The sequence below is a fragment of the Dipodomys merriami genome, unplaced genomic scaffold (genome assembly GCF_024711535.1).
Source record: "Dipodomys merriami isolate MVZ:Mamm:240054 unplaced genomic scaffold, mDipMer1.0.p SCAF_16, whole genome shotgun sequence".
NCBI classification, from domain to species: domain Eukaryota; kingdom Metazoa; phylum Chordata; class Mammalia; order Rodentia; family Heteromyidae; genus Dipodomys; species Dipodomys merriami.
In genome coordinates this window covers 16120477-16133648 of record NW_027202937.1, presented here as the reverse complement: position 1 = coordinate 16133648, position 13172 = coordinate 16120477, and the positions used below count along the sequence as shown (strand labels likewise).

General features: G+C 42.3%; 1 protein-coding gene across 2 annotated transcripts in view; it reads right to left on the bottom strand.

The window, feature by feature from the left end:
* Gpld1 (glycosylphosphatidylinositol specific phospholipase D1) overlaps positions 1-13172 on the bottom strand; it is a 46469-nt gene that overhangs the window by 32517 nt on the left and 780 nt on the right. Inside the window, exons 1-3 of one of the 2 annotated variants that reach the window (XM_070024458.1) lie at positions 8367-8969; positions 7860-8057; positions 3754-3809 (exon numbers count right to left, since the gene is read on the bottom strand). In XM_070024458.1, the coding sequence (XP_069880559.1) occupies positions 3754-3809; positions 7860-7956 (153 nt within the window). In that variant the 5' untranslated portion in view covers positions 7957-8057; positions 8367-8969. Of the gene's footprint in view, positions 1-3753; positions 3810-7859; positions 8058-8366; positions 8970-13172 lie in introns of those variants that run through there. The other variant, XM_070024459.1, reaches the window with a different exon arrangement.

The following is a 13172-nucleotide window of genomic DNA, read 5'->3' as shown; positions in this document are numbered from 1 at the left end:
TGCCCAGGCTGGCTTTAAACTTCAATCCTTACTCAGCAGAGTAGTGGTTGCTGCTGGCTGCAGAACTCAAGGGGTGGTAATGGGAACAGGCACTTTGCGCACCGCAGAAAATCAGTCTGGATGTACTAACAAAACAGAATGCCTGAGCCAACAAAACTCAGACTTCAGAAGTGCAGGTCTTGGGGGAAGAATTCTATACCTATTCCACAAAATCAACAAAATTGAGGGAAGGAGTGTGGTTGGGAGAAAAATGAAGCAAGAGGTGACTTTGATCAGATGCACTGTTTTGATCAGATGCACTGTATTCATCAACTGCTTCACTGAATGGAAACTCATTTGTATAACTAAAGGATTGTTTTGTTTTGTCTTTGGTGGGGATGGGGGGTTTTGTTCGCTTTTTGTTTTGGGGTTGTAGGGTGGGGGTTGTTGGTGGTGGTGGTCATGAAGCTTGAACTCAGGGCCTGGGCACTGTCCCTGAAGTTTTTCACTCAAGGCTAGCATTTTACCACTTTCAGCCACAGTGCCACTTTGGGTTTTCTGGTAATTTATTAAAGGTAAGAGTCTCACAGACTTTCTTGCGGTGGGAGTGGGGACAGGGTGTTTAAACCATGATTCTCAGATCTCAACCTCATGCGTAGCTAGGGTTACAGGCATGAGCCATCAGTGCCCAGCTAACTAAAGATTTTTATTAATGTTTTTTTTATTGCGAAAATACTATACAGAAGGGTTACAATTACATGAGCAAGGTAATGAGTACATTTCTTATCAAGCATTGTTGCCTCCTCCTTGGAAAGCAAAGTAATCCTTATGGGTTATCTTCATGTTTTTAGGGGGAATGTAGGTGTTCATTCACACCCAGTGAATGGATGAATAATGATGACATTCGGTGCTCTGATCAGACTCCTTGCTGAGAGGAACTATACTCATCTAACATGTTTGAAATGAAGTCCAAAATTGAATGCCTCTACCAGAAAGCCAGTCACACACTCAGGGCTGATTGATTCTAACTTCTCCTCACGCCTATCTACTCCTTGCCCCTCTCCCGCCCAGTCCTGGGCACAGTCCCTGAGCCTCTTTGTGCTCAAGTTAGTGCTCTATCATTTGAGCCACAGCACCACTTTCGGCTTTTTCTAAGTAGTTTATTAGAAGTAAGAGTCTCATGGATTTTCCTGCCCAGGTTGACTTAGATCCCTATCTACCTTCTATCAAGGTCAATAAAAATGTCAATTAAGATACATATGCTCGTACAAGACAATGTTGAAAACATCTTGGAGCAGGGGGAGTTGGGGAGGTGGAGAGGAAAGGGATGGTAGGGGAAAAACAAAGGAGGGGGTAACAATGCTCCATAGGAAATGTACTCATTACCTTACTCATGTAACTGTAACCCCTTTGTACAGTATCTTTACAATAATATATAGAGAGAGAAATTTTTTTTAAAGATACAAATGCTAGGTTTTTCTATAAGGCTGGTTACATTGGCAAGTCAGAAGTTTTATGATTCAGTGACTTGGGGATATACTAAATTTCCATTATCTTAATCCTGCTTTCCACACTGGATTGTCAAGACTTACTAGTAGTAATCTGATCTAATTCTGATATCACGAGGAATTATCATATTCTTACCAAGTGTAAGTATTTAAGAACCATCTGTGGCACTGAATACTGTTTAGCTCAGGGTCAGAATGGGTTAAACTAAGTTGAGGGTGAGTAGAGGTGAGCCCTCAGGTAGTCCTGCCAAAAGTGTGGCAGGAGGAAAAATGGAACCTCAATGCAGACTTCTTAATAAGACCTCTGTTTCCGGGGCTGGGGCTATAGCCAGAGTGTTTGTCCCACACATGCAAGGCCCTGGATTCAAACTCCAGCACCACAAAATAAAATAATAAAGTTAAAACTTCCTGCCCCTCCTAGTGATGTACTTTGTGTAAACACACCATGACAAAGGGTAGAAAATAAACAATTTCTCTTAAGTCTGACTTCCCTTTTAATAAAGATGTATTTGAGAGTATATTTTGGCAATAGAGTGTGTGTGTGTGTGTGTGTGTGTGTGTGTGTGTGTGTGTGTGTGTGTGTGTGTGTGTGTGTGTGTGTGTGTGTGTGTGTGTGTGTGTGTGTGTGTGTGTGTGTGTGTGTGTGTGTGTGTGTGTGTGTGTGTGTGTGTGTGTGTGTGTGTGTGTGTGTGTGTGTGTGTGTGTGTGTGTGTTTTGCTAGTCATGGGCCTGAACTCTGGGCCTGGGCACTGTCCCTGAGCTCTTCAGCTCAAGGCTAGCGCTCTATCACTTGAACCACAGCGCCACTTCCAGCTTTTTCTGCTTATGGGCTGCTAAGGAATCAAACTCAGGGCCTCATGCATGCAAGGCAAGCACTCTCCCACTGAGCCACATTCCCAGCCCCTGGCAAAGATTTTCAAATTATGATTCCGATTGTTAACGTATCCAAATTTCAAGGGGAAAAAAAAAAGGCTTACGTGTTAACCCTTTCATATACTCAGAATGTGCAACTGTCTCATCATGGTCACAGATTAGATATCTAACTTATATTTCCTTTCAAGAATGTCACAATTTTGTTCATCCAAATAAAGGAGTTTTGTCAGGTTAAAAAAAAATTTCCCAGGCCTGGGAAGGTGGCTCAGTGGTAGAGCGCTTGCCTTGCATGCAGAAGGCCCTGGGTTTGATTCCTCAGCAAAAAGAAAAAAAGCTGGAAGTGGCACTGTGGCTCAAGTGGTAGAGCGCTAGCCTTGAGCTGAAGAGCTGAGGGACAGCGCCCAGGCCCAGAATTCAAGCCCCACAACTGGACCCAAAAAAAAAAAAAAAAATCCCACAACAACAACAACAAAATTAAGGAGCAGTGCGCGTTAGTGACATACACCTGTAATCCAAGCTACTCAGGAGACCGAGATATAAGGATAGCAGTTTCAAGCCAACCCAGGCAGGAAAGTCCACAAGATTCTTATCTCCAATACATCACCAAGAAACTGGAAGTGGCACAAGCAGTAGATTGCTAACCTGGAGCACAAAAGCTCAAGGGACAGTGCCTAGGCCCTGAGTTCAAGCCCTAGGACTGACTGACCAACCAACCAACACACACAGTTTTAAACTACTTAAAATTTATTATATATATATATATATATATATATATATATATATATATATATATATTCTCCAGTGGCATTGGTGGGAACACACACTTTTAAAGCACAGCATTATGATGGGAATCTGTAACCATTCTTTTAACTTCATGTTGTTCCCATGTTGTTCCCATGGCCCACGGACCACCCTCCCTCAGGGACCCCTTCTTGTTCTCAGGAAACCTTCACCCCTGACCTTGTCTGAAAGTGCAGGGCTGCCAACCTCAGTAGGATACTCCTACCATAAAACCTCAAACAGGGCAGTTTGCACCCTCAATCCCAGTTTGTATCCCAAATCCCCAATAGGACAAGACAAAGAAATTCGGAGAAGAGTCTCACCCTAAAATATATAAAAACCTAAAACTCTCTACACTCCTCACTCTTTGCTTCTGCAACCTGCTCGGTGTTACATGAGGTCTCCTGCAGCCCTGAGAAAAACCAGCTCTGGTGGAATGAAGTCTCTGCCTTCTTTCTCTCCTTGCATCCACTGGATCTTTCCTAACACTGATGACTCGGTTTCCTAACACATTAGTCTTATAACAATGAGTTCTAGAACTGGTTTAAGTATCTGTAAGGACCTTTGTACCCACTGCAGGAGTTGATGTGGAGAGAGCAGGCGGGCTTTATACCTTTCTGTAGTTAACACGCCCATCTTCCAGATGAAGAAATTGCAGGGCTCTGTGTCCTGAAAGAAATGAATTCACAGCGCAATTAAGTTCCTCTGTATTTGTCAGAGATCATTCTGAAAATGAAATGAATAACTGTGAACTTGCAAACTATCTGGGAAGCAGGAAATGAAAATCAGTTTGGGCTCACTGGGAATTTTCTGTACAGATGCTTATATTAATAGAATACAATAAAATTTCCATGGTGACTTAAAGTTTTTGCTGAACTAACCCTGGAGGCTTGGGTAAACTGAGGCTCTCTAGGTTCAGTTCCCTCCTACACACAAGGCAGTTAATAATCACCTTAAAGGGATGCTGGGAGAAACTATGGAAAAGAATCAAGTACAGTGGCTTGACCCCAATGAGAGAGGCTCAAGAACCACCAACTGTCACTATTGTATTTTGTCTCAGAATTGAAGTAGGTAAACTTACATCAGAAATATAAACCCTAAATGATGGGCTAATCCATGGTTCCCAAATGATTGTTTATTATTGGAACTCATTAGAAGGACCAAGTATCTCTATACATGTATGCTCTATACATGGAGCAAGACACAGACAGAATCAACAGAAAGACTAACATAGCTAGGTGCTGTGGCTTACACCTGTCATCCAGCCACTTAAGAGGTAAAGATGAAAAACATTACAGTAAAAAAAAAGTTAATGGGACCTCATGTCAGGAGAAGTCTGGCATGCTGCATGCAACTAATCCCAACTATATAGGAGGTATAGCTAGAAAGATCTCTGTCCAAGGCCAGCCTCAGAAAAACAAAAATACAAGCCCTAATCTAAAAAAGAAATAAATAATCAAAGCATAAAAGGCTGGAAGTGTGTCTGAAGCAGTAGAGAGCGCAAGTTCAAAACCTCTAGTTCAGAATGAAATTAACGCCGGGCGCTGGTGGCTCACGCCTGTAATCCTAGCTACTCAGGAGGCTGAGATCTGAGGACTGCAGTTCAAAGCCAGCCCGGGCAGGAGAGACCGTGAGACTCCTATCTCCAATAAACCACCAGAAAACTGGAAGTGGCGCTGTAGCTCAAGTGGTAGAGCGCTCGCTTTCAGCTGAAGAGCTGAGGGACAGCGCCCAGGCCCAGAGTTCAAGCCCCACGACCGACCAAAAAAAAAAAAAAAGAATGAAATTAACATTCCTGGGAACAAACATGCCAAGGTAACACCTTATTTCTATGATGAATAAATCCATTCAACAAGTATATAGCTGCTCCAATTATCATAGGCAGTAATGCCATGAGGCAAATCAGAGCACAAATAATTCATACATAAGATTCCTATGATTTACAAAGCTCAACACCTGAATGAGGCCAACTTGCTACATGAGTATCACACAAATTCCATGACAAAGAAAACATCACCTATGATGTTGATGACATCACATAAGGCAACTAGAAAACAAGTTATAAAACTTGTTTCTTTTACAGAGAAACTCGTAGAATCCGTACAGATTCTATTCAGAAGATGTCTTTAAGTATGCTCACCTATATGCACATGCAGGTTTCTTTCAACATCCCTTAGGACTTTTTTTTGTGGGGGGGGTCTGGTCTGGGCACTGTCCCTCAGCTCTTCAGCTCAAGGCTAGCACTCTGCCATTTGAGCCACAGTGCCACTTCCGGTTTTTTTCTTTTTGCTTATATGATGCTGAAGAATCGAACCCAGGACCTCATGCATGCAAGGCAAGCACTCTACCACTGAGCCACCTTCCCAGCCCCCCCTTAGGACTTGTCTTTGGCACCTCTCCTATACATTGTTTCTAATTCTAAAATTAAAAACTTGAGCATTGCCATTTATGTTTGTTCCTCTTCAGCTTACCTTATATAGTTTTAGTTATTTCAGTTCCACTGAGCTTATGGTTGAAAGACTCTGGAATTCAATAAGAAGTTCAAGTCCCTTGTTACTTAGTGGAGGGACTGAGAGGTGCAAAGATGGCTTGGAGCCATGTGTCTAGTTTACAGCAGTGGAGTCTTAAAACCAAGGACTGAATCTCTTCTCCAGTGTATCCTGACTCCTCTCTGGCAACCAATGTTTAACAGACACCAAACTTGCTGTCAGGATGTGAAACTCTAGGCGAGGCTGCCCAGCATTACACATAACAAAGATAGCTATGAAACTCTGCAGGATCAGTTTCCTTGTCTGTAAAAGAACATGAGTTGAGTGACCTCTGGTGTGCCCTTCAAAGAGTTTAAATTTGGGAGATCATTGATTCTACTCTAGTTCTCTATCTACATCTATTTTACACTGATAAATTTTCATATCTTATTTGTAATTTTATCATTTCTGGAGGCGGTAAAATGGTCAAGTATTTTCACAAGAATTAAAGAAAACCCAGAAACTACAGTATATTTATAATTATGTAATCATATTCAACTGATGAATTTACCTATGACTTGGCATTTTCCATGTTAAAAATATTCCAAACCCAAATTCATAGAAGAATCAAACTGGGGGAGAATGATAAAGAGGTAATATTGATGAAGGTTCATTACTGATGTGTTGAATGGTAACCCCTTTATACAATTACTTAAAGATAATAATACATAATAATTTAAAAAAAAAATCAAGCCACATGCTGGTGGCTCCCTCCTATAATCCAGCTACTCAAGAGGCTGAGATCTGAAGATGAAGGTTCAAAACCAGTCCAGGCAGGAAAATCCATGAGACTTTTTATCTCCAACTTAGCACCAAAAAAAGCCAGAAGTGGAGCTATGGCTTGTGTGGTAGAGCTCTAGCCTTGAACAAAAAACTCATGGTGAGCACCTAGGCCCTGAGTTCAAACCCCAGGACCCCCCCACACAAATATAAATAAATAAAAATAATTAAGTTGTTTTCTTTTTTGGGGGGGGGTCCGGTTGTGGGGCCTGGACTTTGGGCCCGGGTGCTGTCCCTCAACTCTTCAGCTCAAGGCTAACGCTCTACCACTTGGGCCACAGCGCCACTTCCGGCTTTTTTCTTTTTGCTTATGTGGTGCTGAGGAATTGAACCCAGGGCCTCATGCATGCAAGGCAAGCACTCTACCACTGAGCCACCTTCCCAGCCCCTCAAGTTGTTTGCTTAAGGATAACCTTCAGTGTTCTCGCAACATAGGCTAAGAGTGATGACTATGTGAACCTGTGGAGATTTTAATTAGCTCCAGATGGTAAACATTTCACAATATGCATGCCTATCAAAACATCACATTGCATACCTTAAATTTTTTGCAAATTGTATTTATCAATTGTACCTCAACAAAGCTGAAAAAATATGAAAAAGAATATCTGTGTTTACACCTACTTACATCTAACCTTATTTTTTTTCTATCTGTGTATGTCTGTGTATGTTTGAATGTGTGTGTGTACCTATCTACATCATAGTCCTTGAGGTCAGGGACCCTGGCTTATGTACCTTTGTCCTTTTGTTTTTTAAAAAAATTGTCTTTAAGTAGTTGTATGAAGGAGTTTCCAATTCAACATCAGTTTGAGTACAATAAAACTTGATCAATGTCACTCCTTCTATCATTTCTCTCAACACCACCCACTCTTCAAAACAAATATTTTACATTATCTCTAAATTCCACGTGCCAGCTTCTGAATACAGTGCATCTCCCAGCATTCTCCCCTCTACCCCTACTTGGGTTTCCCTGTCTTGTCTAACTCCTACTTTCCTTCTTAACTTGCCAGAAGCCAGACACCTTTAAAACCACTTGACAGAGAACCCACAAGGCTACATGTGCCCCTTTACAAATACTTCGAATGCCTGTCTTGGAAATGCACAACAACAAATATACATTGCTCACTCCCACCATATTTCACCTACCTTTCTGCTCTCCCCTCTGCTTTACTGCAGTCCCACTTTATCAAACTCCTCCCTGTGCCCCTACCCAGACAATCACCAGCCACCTGGCCCTGACTTTCTTGCCTAGCTGTACCCCCCACACAACCCACCTCCCAGTCCCCCTCCACGCCCCATCCCCCGATGACTCCATTTTTGGCTTTCTTCTCTCCTGGGCCTCAGCCGGGAAAGGGAAAGTTTTATCTCGACAAGCTTTCTACTCCTGATAACACAACATGACCCCAGTTCTTACCTATTTCTATGTGTGTTGACAGGCCACATGGTGAACTTGTAGAACAGAAAAACGCCAGCACAAGCAGCAGGCCAGAGCGCAGCCTGAAAGCAGGCATGTTGTCATTCCTTCCAGCTCCTCTGGTGACAGGACCACTCCACGCAGCACTGCACTCCGAACTCCAGGCACAGACTCCGCAGGTCCCTTCTCTGCAGATCACTGACACGAGAAAGCAAGCTGAATTTCGAAATAATATTTTCCAATGAAGTCAACTGCTCAACTACTGTTTAGCTTCACCACAAAGCAAACAAGACTGTCTGCCTGAGAGCAGGGAACAAATGATCCACCGACACCTAAAAGCTTCTAGCCGGAAAGATCTCCATCTTCCCATGGACCGAGGATTTCCCTGGATTCCATTTTAATACGAAACTAGGAAGAGGCAAAGTTGTCCTCCGATAATATATATCTAGTCTTGCTTTCTAAACAAGAGTCACCTGCGCAAATTGATAGTCTATTCTTCAGCCTTACCTTACGTGGGTGATGTCCCAAACATCCTTTCCACATACTTATCAGGCTCTCCTGCTTCTTGGCCTCCTGAGCTACAAGTGCATGCTGGGAAAGCTTTTATGGTGATCAGCTGGACAGCCGGAACCGGCTCTCTTTCAGTATTTGGCAACAGGTACAAACACTTGTGTAGGATTACACAAGTGAAGCCACTCCTGGTCTTCTACCCCTGACTCCTCTGGAACCTATTGGAACGTCAGGTTCCTACAGCTCAGTAGAAGATCCACTTGAGAGGTGGGCACAGGAAGGGGATTTGAACCAGGAAAACAAAGGTTTGGAAAATACTAGGTTCTGAATGCACTTGACATGAAGTAGCCAATGAATAGCACTCCAAGCATGAATCCATGGGAGGGGCAGGGTTTAGGTCAAGCTCTTCATGGAAAGGATGGTGATATTAAAGTTCTAATTATGTATAGTGCATCCAGGAAAAGCAAGACAAGAAGTTGAGTGCCAATCAGGAGGCTGAGATCTGAGGATCACAATTCAAAGCCAGCCTAAGCAAAAAAGGCCTTGAGACTCTTATCTCCAATAAACTAGCAGAAAGAAAGGAAGAAAGGAAGGAAGGAAGGAAGGAAGGAAGGAAGGAAGGAAGGAAGGAAGAAGGAAGAAAGAAAGGAAGGAAGAAAGAAAGAAAGAAAGAAAGAAAGAAAGAAAGAAAGAAAGAAAGAAAGAAAGAAAGAAAGAAAAATGGAAGAGATGGAACTGTGGCTCAAGTAAAAATGCCAGGAGAGAGTCCAAGTCCCTGAGTGCAAGCCAAAATACTGGCACAAAAAATATGTAAGTGGGGGCTGGGAAGGTGGCTCAGTGGTAGAGCGCTTGCCTTGCATGCTCGAGGCCCTGGGTTCGATTCCTTGGCACCACATAAGCAGAAAGAAAAAAGCCGGAAGTGGCGCTGTGGCTCAAGTGGTAGAGCGCTAGCCTTTAGCTAAAGAGCTGAGGGACAGCGCCCAGGCCCAGAGTTCAGGCCCCACAATCGGACCCAAAAAATTTTTTTAAAAATATGTAAGTGGGAGGAAACCATGTTTATTTTCAGGTTAGCCGGAAGAGGTGAAAGAGCAACAATGGATGATTCGAGACACTTGTCGTCTGTCAGCATTGTGCTGTAATATTTATTTACTTACTTATTTTGCTGGTACTGGGCCTTGAACTCTGGGCCTTGTACTTGCTAGGCAGGAATTCTAGTCGACACTTCCAGCCCTTGTAATCTTAATTAACTCCAGGTTCAAAGCCCTAGGAAATAAGCACTTTCCTCTTCTGGGGGAATTAGGCCCAGCTGCTTCTACCCACTTTTAGGCCAGAAGCCACAAATGGTTGTGTTTTATTTGGCTAACAGTGTTTTATAAACTTAAGTCAACTTTTAAAATGAAAAAAAAACCTCCACATAGAAATCTAAATAAATGATTTAAATAAATTAAAAGCCCTGGCTTCCTGAAGTGGCATTCCACCATGAGCTCCCCTCCACATCCTCCGTGCCCGGCCTCCATACACCATGTCTGGGTTTCCATGACCCTCTGGCCACCACAAACTTGGCTTTGCTTCCTTCTTCCCTGTGCCTTCTAAAGCCGGAGGTGACAGGGTAGCAATTACAAGTTGGGGCTGTGGTAAATTCACAGTACCCAAGAATAACCGATCAATATTAAAGCAGAAAGAGACTTACAAAGGCTCACAGCAGGGTGTGAATAATTCAGGAAAGGGCATCTAAGTAAATATAATAAAACCAACCCATACACACACACCAGATTCAGTCACTAGACAATACAAAGCGTGTTTAAAGTTCAGAATGTTTTAACTTATAAATGCAGTGGAATAGGAAGGGATTTTTTCACTTGTGGATATGAACTTTATGTGATAATATTGCTTGCATTTTTATGACTTTTGTAACCAGAAAAACATCAAAGTTATGACTTAAAATGTAGCTCACAGGATTTAGAAAACTATCTGACAACAATGAGTCAGTGGAAAGCTTTTTCTTTCTACTCCAAATCCCCTTTCCGGATACTGATGGCTTCATTAAGAGATAGTGTGATTCTATCATTTAGCCTCTTCGTAAATCAGACAGCAAGTCAAGTCCGAAGTTTTAGTAGGAGTGGGTGGATGAATAGGAGCTTTATTTGGATCTCTGTTCTCTTCCTTAGTATCTGGGTGAGCTTTGCACATGTTATTAAAAATCACTATACTATTGTTTCCTTATTTCTAAAATGGAGATAATAACCAGTTTTGCAGATTATAAAAGTACACACCTTATGTCATTGTGAAGTTGACAAATTACATAAATATATGTAAAATGCATAGAAAAGTCTCGCATACAGTAAGAGTTGAATACATGTTGACTATTGAACATTCAAATGAAATTTTCCCCATATAAAAGATTCACCACAGGTTTCTATTAAGTAACTATCTTCTTGTTGGATTTTTTTTTCCAATGCTGGAAGTCAAACCCAGGGCCTAGGCATACTAGGTAAAGGCTCTGAGCTACACACCCAGCCCATTTATTGACTGACTCTCTCTCTCTCTCTCTCTCTCTCTCTCTCTCTCTCTCTCTCTCTCTCTCTCTCTCTCTCTCTCAAGCAAGCAAGCAATCAAGCAAGCAAGGAATCTTTCACACAGATATTCAACATAACATCTTTTATGACAATTTAGATGTGAGTATAAAGAAAAAATTGAAAGTAGAGATACATCTCCTTTGTGTGCTGATACATTAGATGTGATTTAATGTCCAAAATCTTTTGGGGACTAAAGTAGATCATTTTAGCTCTCTTTGACACAGGTCTAGTATGTTGTAGATATCGTAGGATCATTATAGCAAATAAGGAAGGGGATAAAAGTGGGATTGAGAGGGCACCCAGGATAAAGGCAGGTTAAAGAGAAAAGGAGGAAAAATCCCATCACACAACTGCTCTTCTCCTTTAGATCCTAATGAGCATTCCAAGCCACATTCTGGCATCACCAGGGCTCTGCAAGTAAGACAAGAATCAGGAGGGAATTTTTCCGCTCTGATGGGGGCTGGCACAAAACAGAAAACATGAGAGGCAATGGGAAAGATCATGTTATGGATTTCCTAGGTCGTTGGCCCTTTTGCCTTTGGGGAGTCTCATCCTTCATAAAATAAATAATGACAAATTTTCCATCTACATTGGTATAAAGATTATATAATAATATTCCTCTTAAATATGTTACTTATGATTTTATAAGACATTACACATTTTGTGTGTCTGAAAAGAATTAGGAATCTTAGGTGTTATACCTACAGTCCCTCATGGACAACTCAGCTATTAAGAGGAATGGGCATGATGTGAAAAAGAATCTTAACATGTCTTCTACTAGAGTAATTTTGGCACAGGAGACTGACACTAGTTTTACTTTTATTTATTTATTTTGGCACACTCAATGATTTCCCTCCAGCCTGTAGTGACTATCAGTAGAGCGCCCCCTGCAGGCAGTAGTTGTGAACCCACCCGCTCCCCTGTTTCTATTGTGATCACCACTGGAGGTCACAATTATCAGTAGTTCCTCTCTTCCCAATTACCACAACAAAACACACAGAAAAATGGTGAAAGACACACCTACACATGATTAAACTCAGCTGTCACCACTTCTGCCAAGTGCGACTGGTTCAAGACTGAGTAGATCTGACTTTGTCTTACAAAGTACAGCGTTGGCATTTTGCAAAGAATTTCTAGGACTCTGTAATCCTAGAAAAAGGCAAAGCCCACAGGGTCCCGAACCTGTAGTACACTCACAACTCTGTAGTAATTGAGCGTGGGAGACATGTTGGAATTATTGATCCTAAAATCAATACATAGCATTGATAGGGTGGATGCAAACCACATATTCCAAGTATAGACATGCTATTTACCCTCATTCTGCTTCCAGAATTTGGGGTCTGGGCCTAGTATCTGAATAGATAAAGAATGCGCCTTAAATTTGATCATAGTATATTCAGTCTTTATAATTTGCTGGCTCTATTTTGATGAATGATTTCTTGCTAGTTGGTAGCCAAATTTTAACCTACTGGTGGCTTGAGCTAGCAGCTAGTATGACTAGTATACCTTATCTTACAACAGACGTGTATTATTCGTGTGTGTGTGCTGACACGCGGATTTGAACTCAAGGCCTGAGTGCTATCCCTGAGCTATTTTCGCTCAAGACTGGTGCTCTACTACTTGAACCACAGCTTCCCTTCCAATTTTGGGGGGAGTCAATTGAGAGGTCTCACAGACTTTCTTGCACCGACTCTCCCATCTCAGCCTCCCCAGCAGCTAGGATTACAGGCGTGAGCTACCAATGTCTGGCAGATTTTGTTCCATTTTACAAATAAGATCACTGATACAGATCATTTGCACCTAGATTTCAAGGATTATCAGCCACAGAGTCTTATCTCCCAAGGCAGGTGCTCCTCAGAGCAGTCTATACTGGATGAAGTAAGAGAACACCTAGAAAAGCACGGCGCCAACTTGGCCCTTTGGGAAACCACGATTGGGAAACCAGATGCTAGACACACCCCCTGATGCAAGGTCACCGTGACCTTGGTCGCGGTGAGGGCCACTCTTTTAAGCCTTCGAGAGTCAGCCTGCCAATTAGGTCCCCACTCCATCCCCTGCGCCCCGATCTGTTTACAAAAATCTGTTCAGTGTCTATTTCCCCGAAGCTGTGTTTATTGTTTTCCCAGTGTGACCTACAAATCCCCGCCCCAGTTGCAAGTCTCATTACAGTCCTGCTCGGAATGGTACTCTCCCCGCAACGCCCGCAGTCCACAGAAGGTGACCCTAA